Source organism: Epargyreus clarus, unplaced genomic scaffold (assembly GCF_041222505.1).
Source record: "Epargyreus clarus isolate Ecla_fem2 unplaced genomic scaffold, WU_Ecla_fem_2.2 ptg000006l, whole genome shotgun sequence".
Lineage (NCBI taxonomy): Eukaryota > Metazoa > Arthropoda > Insecta > Lepidoptera > Hesperiidae > Epargyreus > Epargyreus clarus.
The window spans coordinates 7,574,886-7,591,158 of record NW_027332214.1 but is presented as its reverse complement, the minus strand read 5'-3'; the positions used below and the strand labels follow the sequence as shown (position 1 = coordinate 7,591,158).

Here is a 16,273-nt window from a genome sequence, read left to right as displayed (position 1 = left end):
AATATATGTAGAAGTCAGTATTGTATGATGATATTTTTCCTTGGTGTGCAAATCATTAGTTTAGTATCATCTTCAACCCATTTCTGTCCCACTGCTGGGCACGGGTCTCCTCTCAGAATGAGAAGGGTTAGGCCATAGTCCACTGAGCTAGCCAAGTGCAAATTGGTAGACTTCACATGTTTGAAAACTTTAATCAATAACTTTTTTAAGTTTTCGCAGGTTTCCTCACGATATTTTCCTTCACTGTTTAAGCAAGTGATAATTAATTTTTAATACGCACATTGGAAAATCAGAGGTGCGTGCCTGGGATTTGAACCTCGGACCCCTTGATCAAGAGGCTTCTTAACAACTAGGCTATCACTGCTTGGGATAATTTAACAATTTAACTAAACTGATTAGTTTAGTATGAATGGTGTGATTTTATTTTGAAGCTAGATTATTGAACTTATACGATTATTGGTTATTACTCTACACAGCTTAATTTAAATGTATGAGAACAGTAACAGTGATTTTTCAAGTTGAAAGGCGACGAAAGGGCCAAAATAGGAATAAAACAATTGTTTGCCAATTTTTCGTTTATTAAAAAAGTTTAAAACAATATTCAACATTGAAATTTAAAATAAGTACAAGACTTTTGATAGTCAAAAAGGATTCTATGTGTCACCTAACACTCAGATCAGTCTACAGGCCTACACCATACATAATGTACTCTAACTCCTAAAAATTCACAAAAAAAAGTTATAACAACATTTTTCACAACACAAGATAAATTATTTTAAAATTAACAGTATAAAATATTTTAGGCACCTAGCTCATATTGCTATGAAAGTATATTTCTATGATTATATGAAGTATCTACATACTGTATCACAAAAACAGTCTATTTTTATGAAGATGCAAAACCAAGCTACAACCAAAATGATTACTTAAAATCTATGTAAATGTATTACAAAAATACATCTGTCTAGTAAATTTGTAGAACACTAGGATTTATTTCTAAGTTCTATTCTACTATTCTTATGGCTAAATAGGATAGACGCTTACAAAAATAAAATTCTCTATCTATAAAGCAATTAATATATTTTCTAGGTGAAAATATAATGAATGGGAATATTATAAACACATAGGCAAGTTATAGTAATACTTGTTTCATATTTTACAATTTTAAATCTAATTGCTTTGTACTGTAAATAAATTTCAATGTTTGTACCCAGTTTAAGCATTTTTACATAATCTAAGACAACATATTTAGTGTCAGAGTTCTTTCACACATATTTAATAGTATCGTCAAAGTCCTGTAATATTATGTTATGAGCATAACAACGTCATTCACAAAAAAAAATATTCTATCCATCTAATTGTGTCAGATAATGTAAAAATGCAGTTACATTAAAAACATGATAAAACAAAAAAAAAATAGGTATGTATATCATACTTACACAGATCTATGAGTGGAATGTCGAATATCACTCCAAACATGTCTTCAGGTAGTGTTTAATGAATATACGAGTACCTATATTGAAGTAAATAAAGAAATCTCAATCTTTGTTGTTTAGGTAACAACTATAGGTAACATTTGCGACATACACTAATCCTATACTATACCCTTTAGTTAAGTATGTTTCGCTGTCAGCAACTTGGATGTGCTGCTCGCTTAAACTTCGGTGAGTTGGGTAGAACTTCAGGTAACTCTGTGACTTTGTGAATAGTGAAGTCTGGGAGGTCGGACTCCATTGCATCCTTGTGCAGTGGAATCCAAACTGTGCCGCCTAATTCAGCCTCCTTACCGCCCTGTAAATAGGAAATTTTCCTAATAAGAAATATTTATTGGTTTTCATAAGACTTATGAAACAACAAGACAAATAAACGACAATTTATGGGCTGGCTTTGTGATAATAGGAATCGAAACAATTCGTCAATTTATTAAATACATTTATACATTTTATAAACCAGGTTTTCAGATATTTAGGCCGCTGGGCGTTCAATGCTCAATTTGCTAGTATTTTTTAATACGTCAAAATGGTTATCTCGAAAGTACCTATATATTGTGTGCACGTCCGAAGTACGAATGTATGTGCACGTACAAATATGTTGAAGAGAAAGGATGGGACCGTTGGGAGAGTAGACAAAGAGAGTTATTGTTAATAAAACTTACCTTTATATCAGTTTCCAATTTATCTCCAACCATGATGCACGTGCGCGCTTCGACGTTAAGCAACTTGCAGGCCTCCAGAAAGATGTTCTGGTCGGGCTTCTCCCACGGCAGGTCTCCGGAGACCAGCACGCAGTCGAAGTACGGCCGGAGCTCCAGCCGTTGGATCTTCTGCCACTGGGCGCGCGAGGGCCCGTTCGTGATCAGACCAAGAAGATAATCCTCCCTGTGCCACATTCATCGAGCAGCCTTTTGTTATTTCAAACCCCGTATACAATGCTGAAACTCAGCACATGATACAACACGAACGAAATGATCTTGCACTTTTATAGACATTAGAGTAAACAAAGCTTATACCTAAGTTATTTTGTAATGAAAAGTTTGAGTAAATCAACTCGTTATTATTTTCTACTGGTAAACATTCAATGCAAAAACATTTCAATATGTTACAATAGTGTAATTTCACATATAATTTATCCTTTATAAATTAGATGCGAAATAAACTTATAACTATAGTGATGCTATGCTGAATGACATAGTTTGTAAATACAAAGGAAATATTATGTAGCTTACATATTATTTAGTTCGTATGTGACATTTAATATTCAGCATGGCACCACTTTATGAAACATTTGATAACGATGGAGATATTTTGTACTCAATTGGAACTCTATCGATTTTTAATTACCCACTTACTTACCCTACTAAAACATTGTCAATCTGTGAAACAATCATTAGTATATGAAAGTACCTCCATAGTTATATTGAAATTTTTGAGGCAATGGTCTTTACCTTCGCCGTGACGTACTCCCTCATATATTTATAAATACAATTCAAACCTAAGTGATGCGCACGCGGCGCCCCGAGTTAAGTCACTCGAAGAGCAACAACTGAACTGTTGAAAAACAAGTATTTTATTAGCAACATGCGCCGAAAGCCGACCCAACCGAGTTGCAGAGGCATCTATTTATATTCATTTCAATATCTTTTACTATCTCATTTTAATTGCTTAATTTTTGATACAGATATTACAGTAGTGTATGCCTTTACAACCAATTGGTGTTGACTTTTCATGACATTGAAAAATCAGTACCTACTGCACTGAAATACACAGTATTATGTGGCATGCGAGATCCGATGGTCGGTGATAAAATTAATAACGCTTGAAATATGAACAAGTTTTTAGCCAGATTTATGTAAATATAATGTATTTGATGACGAATGGTTTTGAGAAAATACCTCACCACATAACACCATGCACAAATAAGACATCTTATAAGTGAGCTGATCCGAGATTTTCTTACATTTGAAACACTTATTGAAGTAATACAATTTAATTAAAATATCATGCAATTTTCTTCGTGCAAGTACTGTGATTTTATCAAGAAAAATATTGATATAAACATGTCTGTATCTCGGAACAGCTTCTAAAAATATTTGTGTTGAAAGATAAGGCAATTACATTGTTTCAAATTTAAATATAACATGTTTTGCCACAAGGTAATTGCCTTAAATTGTACAGTAATTATGAATTTATTATTACATCATGAAGAAATATTTCAACGAAAATAACATATCGTGTGACCTCGAGTTTATAAAATGTGTGTGAAATCGTAAATATTTCTACATAACATAAAATTTTATTACTTTAGAAGATTGCACACTTACCGCAATGTTTCTAACAGATGAATTACATCTGGCGTTAGTGCCAAGTTCTCAAATCTTAATTTTAACCATTCAGCAGTAATATTTCCTGGAAAAAGGAAACTCGTGTAATCAAATCAAATAAAAAAATAAATAAATATACATAACTTATAATGAAATTAATTAATAGTGGCTGTAAAAACAAAAAAATTCAATTTCAAAGATAAAGAAAACAGTGATATCACGTGGGGTATTCCCAGGAATTATGAATCTTAATGTTTTAATCTTATCGTTTGTATATATAATTTTATACCATTGTAATGCCAAGTACCAAGAAGCCTATGTGCCTACAAGTTCCTCTATTTTCCCGTAAAATTATCATCAAGTTGGATTCAGCGATTTTAAGGCTATCCGTTACACCCCGTGATAAGTTTCTATATTGGACAAAAATAATTTCAAAAACACGGATTTTTCCTAGACCTTCCTTTTTATAATTATATAGCGATAGGAAATTCGTGTAAAATGACAAGAGATATATTATTTTATTCGTTTTCCTATATGTTGACAGACGTGGGCGGTGCTACCTTGTAATGTTTGTTTCATGGAAATGAAAAAAAAAAAAAGTTAATTGAGGACGCCATCCAAAATATCGTAGTATGTTTATTTATAATTTACGTGAAATAACGTTGACTCATTCCTGGTTCCATAATTCAGATTAAACATAAGTATTTTTTTTGTATTTCGATGTCAATTTCCTCTTAAAGTACTACAAAATGTGTTTTTAAATCAATTTTAAGTGAACAGTGAGCATAATAATTGTTCCATCAATATTTTATGTATGAATAATAGAAATTAACAACATTTTAACATCGTTAATGTTTCATATCGGTAAAATTACGTTGCCGTTAAAAAGTGTGTAGATATTGTGGGCACGACGCCAGAAATCTGTGTAAAATCTTGGCTTGAACATTTGTAGGACAGTTGAGCTATTAAAGAAACTTTACCTCACTGGAGTACATTTTAAAAATAATCTTATTTATTGTTTCGACATATAAATTATAAATATATTTTCTTACTGTTGCTGTAATAAATAAAATCAAGTCGGGAATTAAATTGCATAACGAGTGTAGGGTAGACTACCGTTTTTTAGGCTGAGGTACTACCTATATTTACCAGCAGTATCAAAAAGATTCTGGTAAGGCAACCAAGACATTCTTAGTCCATAGTAATAACAATGCATCAATGATCGCCTTCTGGTAGAATCCCTGTTCCATATAAAGTAACAGATTTATATAACGGGTTCTTGACAGATTGGGCTGTGGAAACAAGTTACTATTCGGTGAAATGGAAAAAATCCAAGCACATGTTCAATGTTATTGATTTCAATTTACCTCTCCGGTGGTACAGATTGAATAGAAATCTTCTAATATAATGATTTTACCAAGTCATGCTGACATGAATGATGGAGGATAAGTGGTAAGGAAAATAACACAAGACCACAAGTGTCTTTTCCTGGCCTCAAAGATGTATGAAATCCCAATTCCCAAAGAGGAAACTCGTGTCCAGCATACAGTAAATGCTAATAGAAATAATGTATTGAAAATGACAGGAAACAAGGCAATACGATTAGGTATAGTATCTGACTATCTGTTATGCGTCAGTCACTACAATATACTCATTATGTACGTGGTCATTAAATTCGTCACAGTTAATTACACGATGTACGTCGTAGGATAATGACAGTAAAAGACTCATCTACAATAATAGACACTGAGAAAAGTTCTTTAGTAAATTAAAACGTTACCTGTTTGAGGCTAATCATAGACGCATGACTTGTAAATATGCATTGTATGATGTGCAATACCTTATACATTAGAACAAAGAAATGCAAGTAATTGTTGCAATAACGCAAATACAAGCGAGGTGATTAAACCATGGTCATTTCATTCATTGTGTGTATATTGGTACATGGTCATTAAAATCGTCATAGCTAATTAAACTATTTTTGTAGTATTGAGTGGCATTAAGAGACTCAAATAAATTTTGTAGCACATTAAGATAACATTTTGAGGTAACCGTAAATCATACATTTAATATATTATACATTAGAACAAAGAAAAACAAGCGTTGAATTGAGGCAAAAACAGACTGGATCAACAAATTCAAACCGATGTTATCATAACCATACTGAGATTTTTTGAAATATGATTCAATGATCAAACTTTAGCGGACTACAAACATCATCGGTGTCCATTGGAGCAGTATGGTGCAGTCCGCTCCATACCTCACCGCATAAATGATGTTAGGAGATTTATACCGAGAGGTGGGATATGCAACTCTATTAATAATTTCATGTTCCTCTTCATAAGAAAAAAACCCACCACAGCTCTCTCAAAGCGCTACAATAAAATTACAATATAAGATCACAGTTCACAATGAAATTGCCCACGCGCACAATGACGCCCTGTTGTGACGCAAATAGAACTAATATGTAGTGTAACAACAAAATCATACTGTAATTTCTGCCGAATCACATTTCGAAAAGATATAGGTACTTACTTGTAACATGTCTATAGTTCTTGGGTAGGGAATTGCGCCAGAGCAATTCATACCATTTGTTCAATTCGTAGGACTCGTCTTCGGGGCGAGCTCGGAAGGCACGAAGGAAATTCGCAGCACTGTCTACCGCCACGTCTCTTGGCATGCCGTACTGATGGTGCATTACTTCCACGAGCTAACATAAAAGAACAAGAAAAGTAAAATGTATAATTGCTGTTATTATTTTAAGTAAAAAGGTCCCTTAAGTTGAATGTTCTTCAAAGACAAATAGAGTGAGATATCCTAATGGGGATTTAAGTGGTAACTGCCGTCCATAGACCTCTGTGTAAACCGCTCCATATAAACTGGTGGTACTTCTTGAAGCTGATTACAGATGTGTCGCCTCAAACTATGTAAGTGGTATTTGTTGCAGGTAGAACCCTTTGTGGTACGGCTCCGGCGGCACCACCGCCACACCTATTTCTGCCTCATGACAACAGTGTTAAGCGCTGCTGTGTTCTGGTTTTAAGGGTGTGGTAAGGGAGACATACATTTCCGAGGCTTTCCAGCTTAGACCTCGGGCGATTTAAGGTAGGAAAATCTAATCCTATCTGGGGTTGATTACAGACGTCCATGGGAGGCAATAGCCACTTATAACCAGGTGGACCTCAAGCTCGTCTGCTATTCCTATATTATAAAAAAAGTCTGCTGCCTTCGTACCCTTTCAACGAAAGATGGAAGTGCTTCACTCTAAAAATAAATTTCCAATAGGTGTGGCGGTGGCGTTTCCAGATTGAATCATATTGGTTTTTCCACCTTACATTCAATCTATAAATCAGTAATTCATAGAAGGAACAAAGGGATAATTTAATCTTAGATACATACCGCGTATTGTAATATTTGGATTTGTGTGTATTGGAAACATTTCTGTGCGAATTAGTTAAAAATTATGTACGTATCTATGTAGATATGTAGATACTGTGCAGCTGTTTTACAGAAGTTAATGTATGTACATTAACTACTATAAAACAGCTGCACAATCATCAATGGTGACAAATAATAGTCAAATCTCTATTAAGTGATTAGGTAAATATGGTCCTTCGAGGCCGAATTTTGTAATTCATTGCTTAATACATATATAAGTAAAGATACTTCGCCGCCTTGAAATTGAATGAAGCCACAAACGGCTTATTTTAGTAAGTTCTTTTTTTTAATTCTTGACAAATAAAAACATTTTTAGAGAAAATTTACGAATAAATAAGTAATACTGCGTAATTTACGTAATAAATACATAATTATTTCAAATATTTTAGGGATATTTTAGCACGGAGACGTGGCAAAACTTTTTTACGCAACTATTTCAATTTTCAAAACTGGGTACATTTTCTTGTTAGGAGTGAGTAATCTATGGCTTAATATAACAAGTTTCATAATTTTTGTATAATACGCTATAAATTCCTCTTTTGTACTGTAATTGAAAATATACTAAATGTACAAATATTTTAAACGTAATCACTCAGTTATAAGATAAAAGCCAAGGAATAGGCGGAAGTCTATGTAGGTATGTTGTAGTATTATATGGCTACAATGACTGCCATCATTTTTTTTTTATTTCCTGGTAGAGATATAGGTAAAGATGGAAGACTGGCTTAAATAGATTGCCATTACCTTACTCTACTTTTTGAATCTCACAGAAAAAAAGTTCAAACATGTCGTTAAACAAACGCTATGTAAAAAAGCGTACTATAAACTAAGTGATTATTTGACTGACAAAACGGTGTGGTCTGAAGTAGTTCCAGCTCCACATGTACCATTAGGTTAAGTTTAACATTGTAAAATCCATTTTTTTAAAAGATGTGTGTTATGGAGTTTCTTTCGTCGCTTCTTCTCCATAACGAAACACCTTGTGAAGTGGTGGTAGTTTGACATTCAAAAAGTGCTCTGTAAAGAACCTAATTTGAATAAAAAAATTTGATTTGATACTGTTGAACTAAACCTCCATCTAACTATATTAGTACCTACAAGACCTCTCTGTATAAATCTTGTAGCTTTTTACTGCAGTTCAACTATGTAATTTATGAAGGTATGGTATTAACAAGAAATATCAGCTCGGCATAACACCCACTGGTTAGGAAAAGGTTAGATCTTTAAATATCACCTTATTATCTCATTGTGACTTTATTCTGCATAGGTAAGGGAATGACCCATCAAAATGGAGTCCTCAATTTCTTATACTTACTCTTTTAAACAGCCAAACAGTAAATAAGCTCCCAAGTTAATAAAATATAGTATTTTAATACCACATACAAGGTCACATTAATTTTATTTAGAGATAACCACCAATAGACCAACGCAATGACTGATTAGAACAAATATGTTAAGTAAATAATTCCTTATCCATTACTCATGCCATTATCATTACAGTTGCTATCAATGTTTGTGCTCATCTAAGTACTTCATAAAGTTATGGGACACTTGTTATAATTGTAAGAATTATGACAAAATAATTATGTAGTAATTTTCCATTTATGAGAAATTTTAAAATACAAAATTACAACGATTCATTGATAGGTACATTTATATGTACTAAAGTTTTCAATTGCTGCAAACATTAGAAATTCAGTACTAGCAATAAACAAAAGGTTTAGCATTCATTCGCATACATAAAGCATTAATATCTACAGCTGTATTTAACCATTGCATAAGCAAGTTCTGTGTTTCAATATCTAGCTATGTACGAGTAGTGCAGACTGGTTCAGTGTTCCCACTATATTTATGTCAAGGAAGTATCTGTTCGGTCCAGGAATAGTAGGGTCAACGATCTGTGTGCTAGAGCATTCGTACAATCACCTGTACTTTGGCAAGCTTCGGATGTGAAAATTGATACTGTACAACTGATGTGTTCTTTGTGTATGAGTTATCCAAATTTTTAAAAATATCTTAGTAATTTATAATTTGGTTTAAACGTGTGATCATAAATAATATATCACTTTTGAGTTTGTGGTATTACTGTTTATTTATAAAACAAGTTTATAGTTTGACACACAATAATATCAGTTAATACTTACATATTTACAGAAGAACAAACAAATATATATGTAAAAAGTATAAAAAACCATTAAGTACACTTATGACAGTTCAAGAATGAGAATGTAATTAAAAGTTTACTGAAAAATGAATAGTGCAGTAGTCAACATGAAATAAAAATGTTGTGTGAAGTAGCAGATTAGTCTCCAAACAATTTCTTGCCTAATTCCATAAACCGGTGATTTCTACACATTTTAAGTGCTCCACCCTTCTTTAGTACAGGTATAACACTTTCATTAGAATCTACTAATCTACAGAGGAAGTCCTCAAAAGCTGACTTTACATTAGGTGGGAGTGTTCCAACCTTAACCTTTGTAAGCATTTCGGTGATGCCCTCAGCCCATCCACTCTCAATAGCAAACTCGGATATCCAAGGTACAATAGTTAGTACTCCACTCATTGTCTGCATGCCCAAAAACCACAGGTCTGCAATTTCATTCCAATGTTCCTTGTAAGCCATTGACACAACAATTGCATTGGGGTCATTCGACTCATCTACATGGTAAGCATCCCACAAGAATCTAATAGTAGACTGGATGTATCTACAAATGGAGAAATCATTCTTTTTGACCTTACTTGCTTGTTGTTTTAGCAGTAGAAGCCCAAGGACTGCGAGATGGCCATGGAGCACAAGATTCTCTGGAATATTCTTTAACTCGGGCAAGTTATTGAAAATGAATTTCAGCAAAGTGTTGAACAACATGCTATTTTCAACGATTTTGGGAGCGAGTACTGTGAGATTCATGAAGATGTTGCAAAGGCTGACCATAGCTGCTCTTGAATCTTTCATGTCCTCTACCACTTTAGGGTCAAGTTCAGGTTCTGGTTGTGTTTTGACTTTCCCTCGTTCAGATTTAGGTACAGGTGGTTTCTTGTAATGTACAATGGACCAGTGGAAATTCATCGCTTCATACAAGATATCCTCTTGTTTCAAATTCAACACAATGTCTCTGGCTTTGTCTTCAACAACTAAATGGCAGAGAGCTGGTAACATGAGTCTCAGTAAATCAATTTGACCCATCAGGGAAATCTCCATATCCATGGGTTCACCGTCAGATTTGTTCTTTTCAGCCAGTTTCCTAGCACGGTAAGCATGGAAAGAGTCATTAGCAAGAGTGAACATAAATGGAAGTAGAACATAAATTTGTTCCCTCATTGCTGTTGTTTCTTGTGCAATCCATGAAACCAGAACTCGGACCATGGCACAAACAAACACCTTCTCAGCATCGGGCAGCTTGTCTCTGTTTTTGTCATTAGACACTTTAGTCAAGATAGATACAACAGCGTTAAAAGCTCCTTTCAGGCTTGTGTAAACAGACTGTTTTTCCTTTTGTTCCAAATCCAACTGGTCTGTGGCCATGTAATTAATGGATGACTCAAGCACAATAAAGCATGCTGTTACTAATTCAGCATTGGCAAATGCTTGTTTGAAACTTCTGTCTTCAAGTTGCATTCTCACTTCAATAGCACAGAGTTGCAAGAGTAGTAGGAAGAATTTCTTTGGATTTTCTTCATCATTAAACGTCCACTCAATTCCCAGAAGGTCAATAATGTTGGCAGCAAGCTTTAATGCAGGATCTCTTTGGTTTTTTCCAATCTTACTCGTCAAAATGTCATGGAGAGCTCGATAAATACTCTGTGGCCAAATCTCATCCGATGATCCGGGTATAACAGTGGTTTTATTGCAGCTATATAGAAGAGCACTCAAAATTGTGGCCAATTCAAACTTCCTTTCAGATTGATCAGTAGCAAAATCCAAGGCAATCTTGCTTACTAATGCATGGAAGGGCTTCGGGTCATTCCCCCAAGCCGCAGGGCCATACCGACTGACCAACTTAACCAGGATGTTAAGAGCCTCATCAGTTTGGAAGCTCTGGTGAGAATATATCTCAGACATCTTCTTTATGGCACCAACTTCAATGAGGGCTTTTTGACCCACTTCATGTTCTGCTATGCACTGAAGACAGGTATATGCCTCACTAATGATAATGAGGTTATCATCATAATCATCATTGTCTGATGTCTGCACTATCTCAAGGAACACGGGTATGTTAGCAAGCATTTCAGGATGCGTAGACAACTCTGGTTCATTGCAGAAGCACGTAAGGATCGACATCGCGACAGATTTATACACGGATGGCGGGCAATCATCCTGTTCGTTGGTTCCCGTCAGTAGTTTCTTTAAAAACTTAAACCCTATAGCCTCAAACAGGGCTTTTTTCGCTTGTGCGTTGCAATCCTTGCTCTTCACAAGTTTCGTCACCATGAACAGCGCAGCGAACTTTTCCGTGTCTGTTTTCGCAGACTTTAGTATGAGCACGCATTTTTTTATCGGTTCCGATAGGTCCCCCATTGTCACAAATCACTTGAACGCGGACACAAAACGCAGCAGATCGCGCTTCACTGAGGAGACCACGCGCCAGTGAATCGGGCGAACAGTCTACATCACGATTATAATTAGCACGAGTTCTCTTCCAAAATATCTAAATCTGGACGTCGAGCTCACGATCTCCAACTATGAAGAATCTATTTATACCACACTGGAACGTGAACGATCAACATGCGGGTGCATAGAACGTAGAAGCAAAACGAAGATATCAACATACGCAAAAGCTGCGACGATGACAGCGCGCGCACCTTATTTCGTTCTGATTTTCCATGACCGTGGCAATGTCACAATGACAAAATTATGAAATAATATATTAATTTATACACTCACCTGATTGCAAGCTTTGGTGTCTCCTTTTCTTGTTTGTATTAACGTATTATCTAAGTCGAAAAATATTGCTGATACATCGCAGTTTTCTTCATAAATACCATCCATTATTAAAATTCGAAACAAAAATCTTTTCTGTTTTGCAGTACGGTACTGTATTAGCGGCTGTCTCGTCCTCGAATAATTCTTGCTCGCTCTTACTTTACGAGTGTAATCAAGAGGGGTATATATTTCTATCTCTTTAAATCAACCTTGATCAGGAAAATACAGAGTTAAGGGAGCCATCTAGCGGCTAAATAATAAATTAAGATGTGTGATAGCTGGCACGAGCTGTGTTTGTGAACTACGTAGTTGGGATCGGTTCGGGTAGATGGCATTGAAATATAAAGTGTATATTTTATATTAATCCATAATTATGACTACAAATTAACGCAGTTTTAACCATTTAGTCCAGATTATTTTCTTTTAAAATCTTCGTTGCGTCGCCATAGCAAATTGTATGACTACACCTGCTCGCATGTTATATCTGATGATATCGCACTAAAAAATTAATGTAGTACCTTTCCAATATTAAATTTCGATCTTTGGTAGGTAAGAAATGGGTAAAATAATAAATAGGTACTTACCTACCTACATGCTATAGTAACTACGAAAAAGAATAAGTTCTAGTTTTATACATATGTATCCACATAATCTTATTAATTAGATGTATTCATCTATCTACATATTTTTGTTATCAAATGCGGCATTTAGATCTAATATTACACAAATATATTTTATTTACATAATTTTCCTGCATAGGTATCTGTAATTTTCTTATGAACATCGGGGTACATGGGTTCCAAATAAGCGAGTGGGTAATATCTTATATTACGAGGACCGCCGGGTGAGTTACGACCAGGGGACATGTCATTCTATGAACAGAAAAATTCTTTTATCGACATTGTTTCGGGAGGATAATATCCACGTCGTTAATCTAAGTTTTTGTTCGCGTCTTATGCTTTCATAAGATCGCTTATTTTTTATCTTTTATTTCATTTCTTTGACTATAACTTATATAAACCAAAAGTTAATTTACTTATCTTTAGCTGTATTACAGTTTAGGTAGTATAGGCAAGGTTTTAATCTTGAAATATCGGTATAGTCCGCGTTAAACTGCTAGTCCGCTCTGAATATAGAAATGAATCGCGTCGCCATAGCAAAAATTATGACTACTGCTCGCAACAACTTTAGATCGGACTAGCAGTTTGACGCGGACTATACCTAGATATATTTTAGTCACTTCTAATTCATCTATTCAATTTCGATTACAGTTTGTTGATATTGATAGTAAAATGAGCTCTATTATTTAGAAGAACAATTTAGTTATTTAGAAAAAAATAATAGCTTTTAGAATCTACCTAAAGGTACGTCGAACCTAGGTAACCTAAAGGTATGTCACCTTACATGATATAAGATAGTAGATAAGTATTACATGAAGCATTTCATAGGTAACGTTAAATAATCTTATTAAGTAGGTATACATTAATCTCAAAAGCAGTATGGCTCTAATAAGCTTTAAATTAATAGTGTAATTAGTAGAACATGTAAGCAGTGTATTAATTTCCCCTGTAGTTGCAGATTGAAGCTAGTACGTGAGATGGATAGGGAGGCTTTACAGTAACAAAGGCTTGTTTAAACTTCGACAGAGGTATGTGGCTTGTAATGTAAACAAGCTATGTAGTGCTGGCTATTTTTATTACCTTCCGATGGTAGGATGATATAAAATAAAACATTTTTCAGTTTGTATGGCAGACAAACGTAATATATACTTTAGCATTGTAACTGCCGATTCATAAAGCTTGTGAAGGGATCTGTCCCATTGGAACTATGGGTCTTCTGTAACGGTGACGAAGGTTTTAGTCAGTTTAACAAGAAGTTAGGCCATAATTTTAGTGAGTTAAAGAAAGCTCTTTTTATCAATATTAATTGTTAATTTATTACAATATTAAAATATTTCACAAGTAGCCGACGAGTTACCTAAAATCTTATCCAAACATTTACATAATTATAATGTAAAATTTAATAAGTGTTGGATATTTTTACACTAAGTAAGTGGTGCAATATGCCCTAATTGTTATTATAATAGATAAACATTAACTAATCATAATAAATTTATAAGTATGTACTCGAATTTCAAAGTTATTTCGCATTCAAATGCTTCGATTTGTTAAAACTAAAATAAGTATGACAATATATTTAAATAATAAGTATAAAGCAATTTCTATTGTTGCACGGAGCTAGGACGGAGATTTATGAAGCTTAGCTGGAGCGGCTTGTTACAACTTACGGAGCACTGCGGTATGTGGGGCTTGTACCCCTGACCATTTATTAACTGGAGTTGCGTTCAGTAGGTCCTGTATTATAGGTTACTTTGTTGCAATGTCCTTTACTAGATTAAATATGGAGAATAAACAGATACAGAACGTTATTAAGAATACATCTACTTCTACTCAATAATATTTAAATCATTAAAGTATTAACCAATTTCTATTGTTGCACGGAGCTAGGACGGAGATTTATGTAGCCTGGCTGAAGCGGCTTGTTACAACTTACGGAGCACTGCGGTATGTGGGGCTTGCAATCCTGACTATTTGTTAACTGGAGTTGCGTTCAGTAGATCCTGTATTATAGGTTATTTGGTTGCAATGTTCTTTAATAGATTAAATATGTAGAGACTCATAAACAATCTTTGAACTTTACTTAAGAATATACTTATTTCAGCTTAATAGTAAAGAAAATGTTAACCCCTGTTAAGTTCCAGTTTGATAGGATGCTAAGGGAGATAAGCGTTCTAATTTAGCCCTTACTCTAAGCCCATGTAATTATCTATTAATCCATGTGTTAGGCTAAATTGTTATTAAATTAAATATTATAAAAATATTTTTAATAGGTAGGTAACACATTCTTTTATTGTATACATTAACATAAAATAAACATCTGTTGTTTCTATTGTAAAATGTAGGTGGACCTACCTATATCCTTTTTGAAATATTACCTTTTTAAAATATTACTATAATTTTTATCTCAGAAAAATCTAGCACCTAAGTAGATATAAGTATCTATCTATAAAATCGAGCGAAGAGTTTTTACGAAAATGATTAATGAAGGAAGAGGCACTCCTGTAAGGTCTTTTATTATTTTTAATCTAGTAGGTGAAAACACTTTATATAAAAATCTCTTCTTTTTATCTTTATTAGAAAACAGGATGGTGCTCAACTTGCTAGAAATCGTCTGTTTTTAAATTGTGAATATATTTTTTCAGTGTACAGTGTTTTGTGTAATCTTTAGTTTATAATATTAAAGTATTTGTATTTTTGGTGACAATTTTATTGAAATGATTAATATCTCAAGTCCATCCACTTTTATTTAAATTCGTCTACATATATACTTTAATGATAAGACACTAACAATACGAAACAATCGTGATAACAATAAGAAAAACATCCACAGTCAAGTATAAAAACCGTTTTTTTAACGTCACGGCATGTTATGTAACCAATTTTCTGCAGAATCTACAATTCTACGGTATCTACGATTGAACTCTGTTATCTCCGCACTAAATATTTTTTATCCAAACCCCCATCTCCCTTAACGGCTTCGAGTGACCGCATCTGCCTTCTAATCGCAGTAAGAAACCCTAAAAAGGACAGCAGGACGCAGGGAATTTTTACGTGGCTCCTTCAAGGGCTATTAGATTTCCTGTCACACGCAGGACCGCCGTCGGCCGCAGACCTTATTTGCCAAACATTGCTATGTCAATGCCAATTTCTTACGTAAACAGTTTCGGTGGACATTATATTTTTTGGCAGGAAAGTTTGCCGATGGCGGGAAATTTTGTAGGAATGGGCGGTGTAGGTATAAAATTGTTCGCTTGCTAAGCGAAGGAGCTTAAGAGCTTACTTTATTTTCTTTGCAAATGTTTGTAGAAGTATTTTAACTTAAGCTAGGTGGGATATTTATTTTATAATTACGTTTATAATTTGTAAACGAATCTAAATTTAATTTAGGCATGACAAAAATAGGTAAATTACAGGATGCACCATACGTGTCTAATAACAAGGGAATTTAAATAAAAGTCTATTTTATTCCTGGTT

The 16,273-nt window shown here is 34.2% G+C and overlaps 2 protein-coding genes across 2 annotated transcripts; both read right to left on the bottom strand.

Moving 5' to 3' along the window:
* Positions 1–1,407: 1,407 nt before the first annotated feature.
* LOC140742841 (N-acylneuraminate-9-phosphatase) lies at positions 1,408–12,333 on the bottom strand. The gene is made up of 5 exons (XM_073073876.1): positions 12,141–12,333; positions 6,356–6,530; positions 3,821–3,905; positions 2,156–2,378; positions 1,408–1,791 (listed from the first exon to the last, which is right to left on the bottom strand). Exons 1-5 carry the CDS (start codon positions 12,243–12,245, stop codon positions 1,630–1,632), a joined length of 750 nt encoding a protein of 249 aa, XP_072929977.1. The 5' UTR covers positions 12,246–12,333; the 3' UTR covers positions 1,408–1,629.
* Neurochondrin (neurochondrin) lies at positions 9,325–12,088 on the bottom strand. The gene has a single exon (XM_073073874.1). It carries the CDS (start codon positions 11,772–11,774, stop codon positions 9,561–9,563), a length of 2,214 nt encoding a protein of 737 aa, XP_072929975.1. The 5' UTR covers positions 11,775–12,088; the 3' UTR covers positions 9,325–9,560.
* Positions 12,334–16,273: the final 3,940 nt, after the last annotated feature.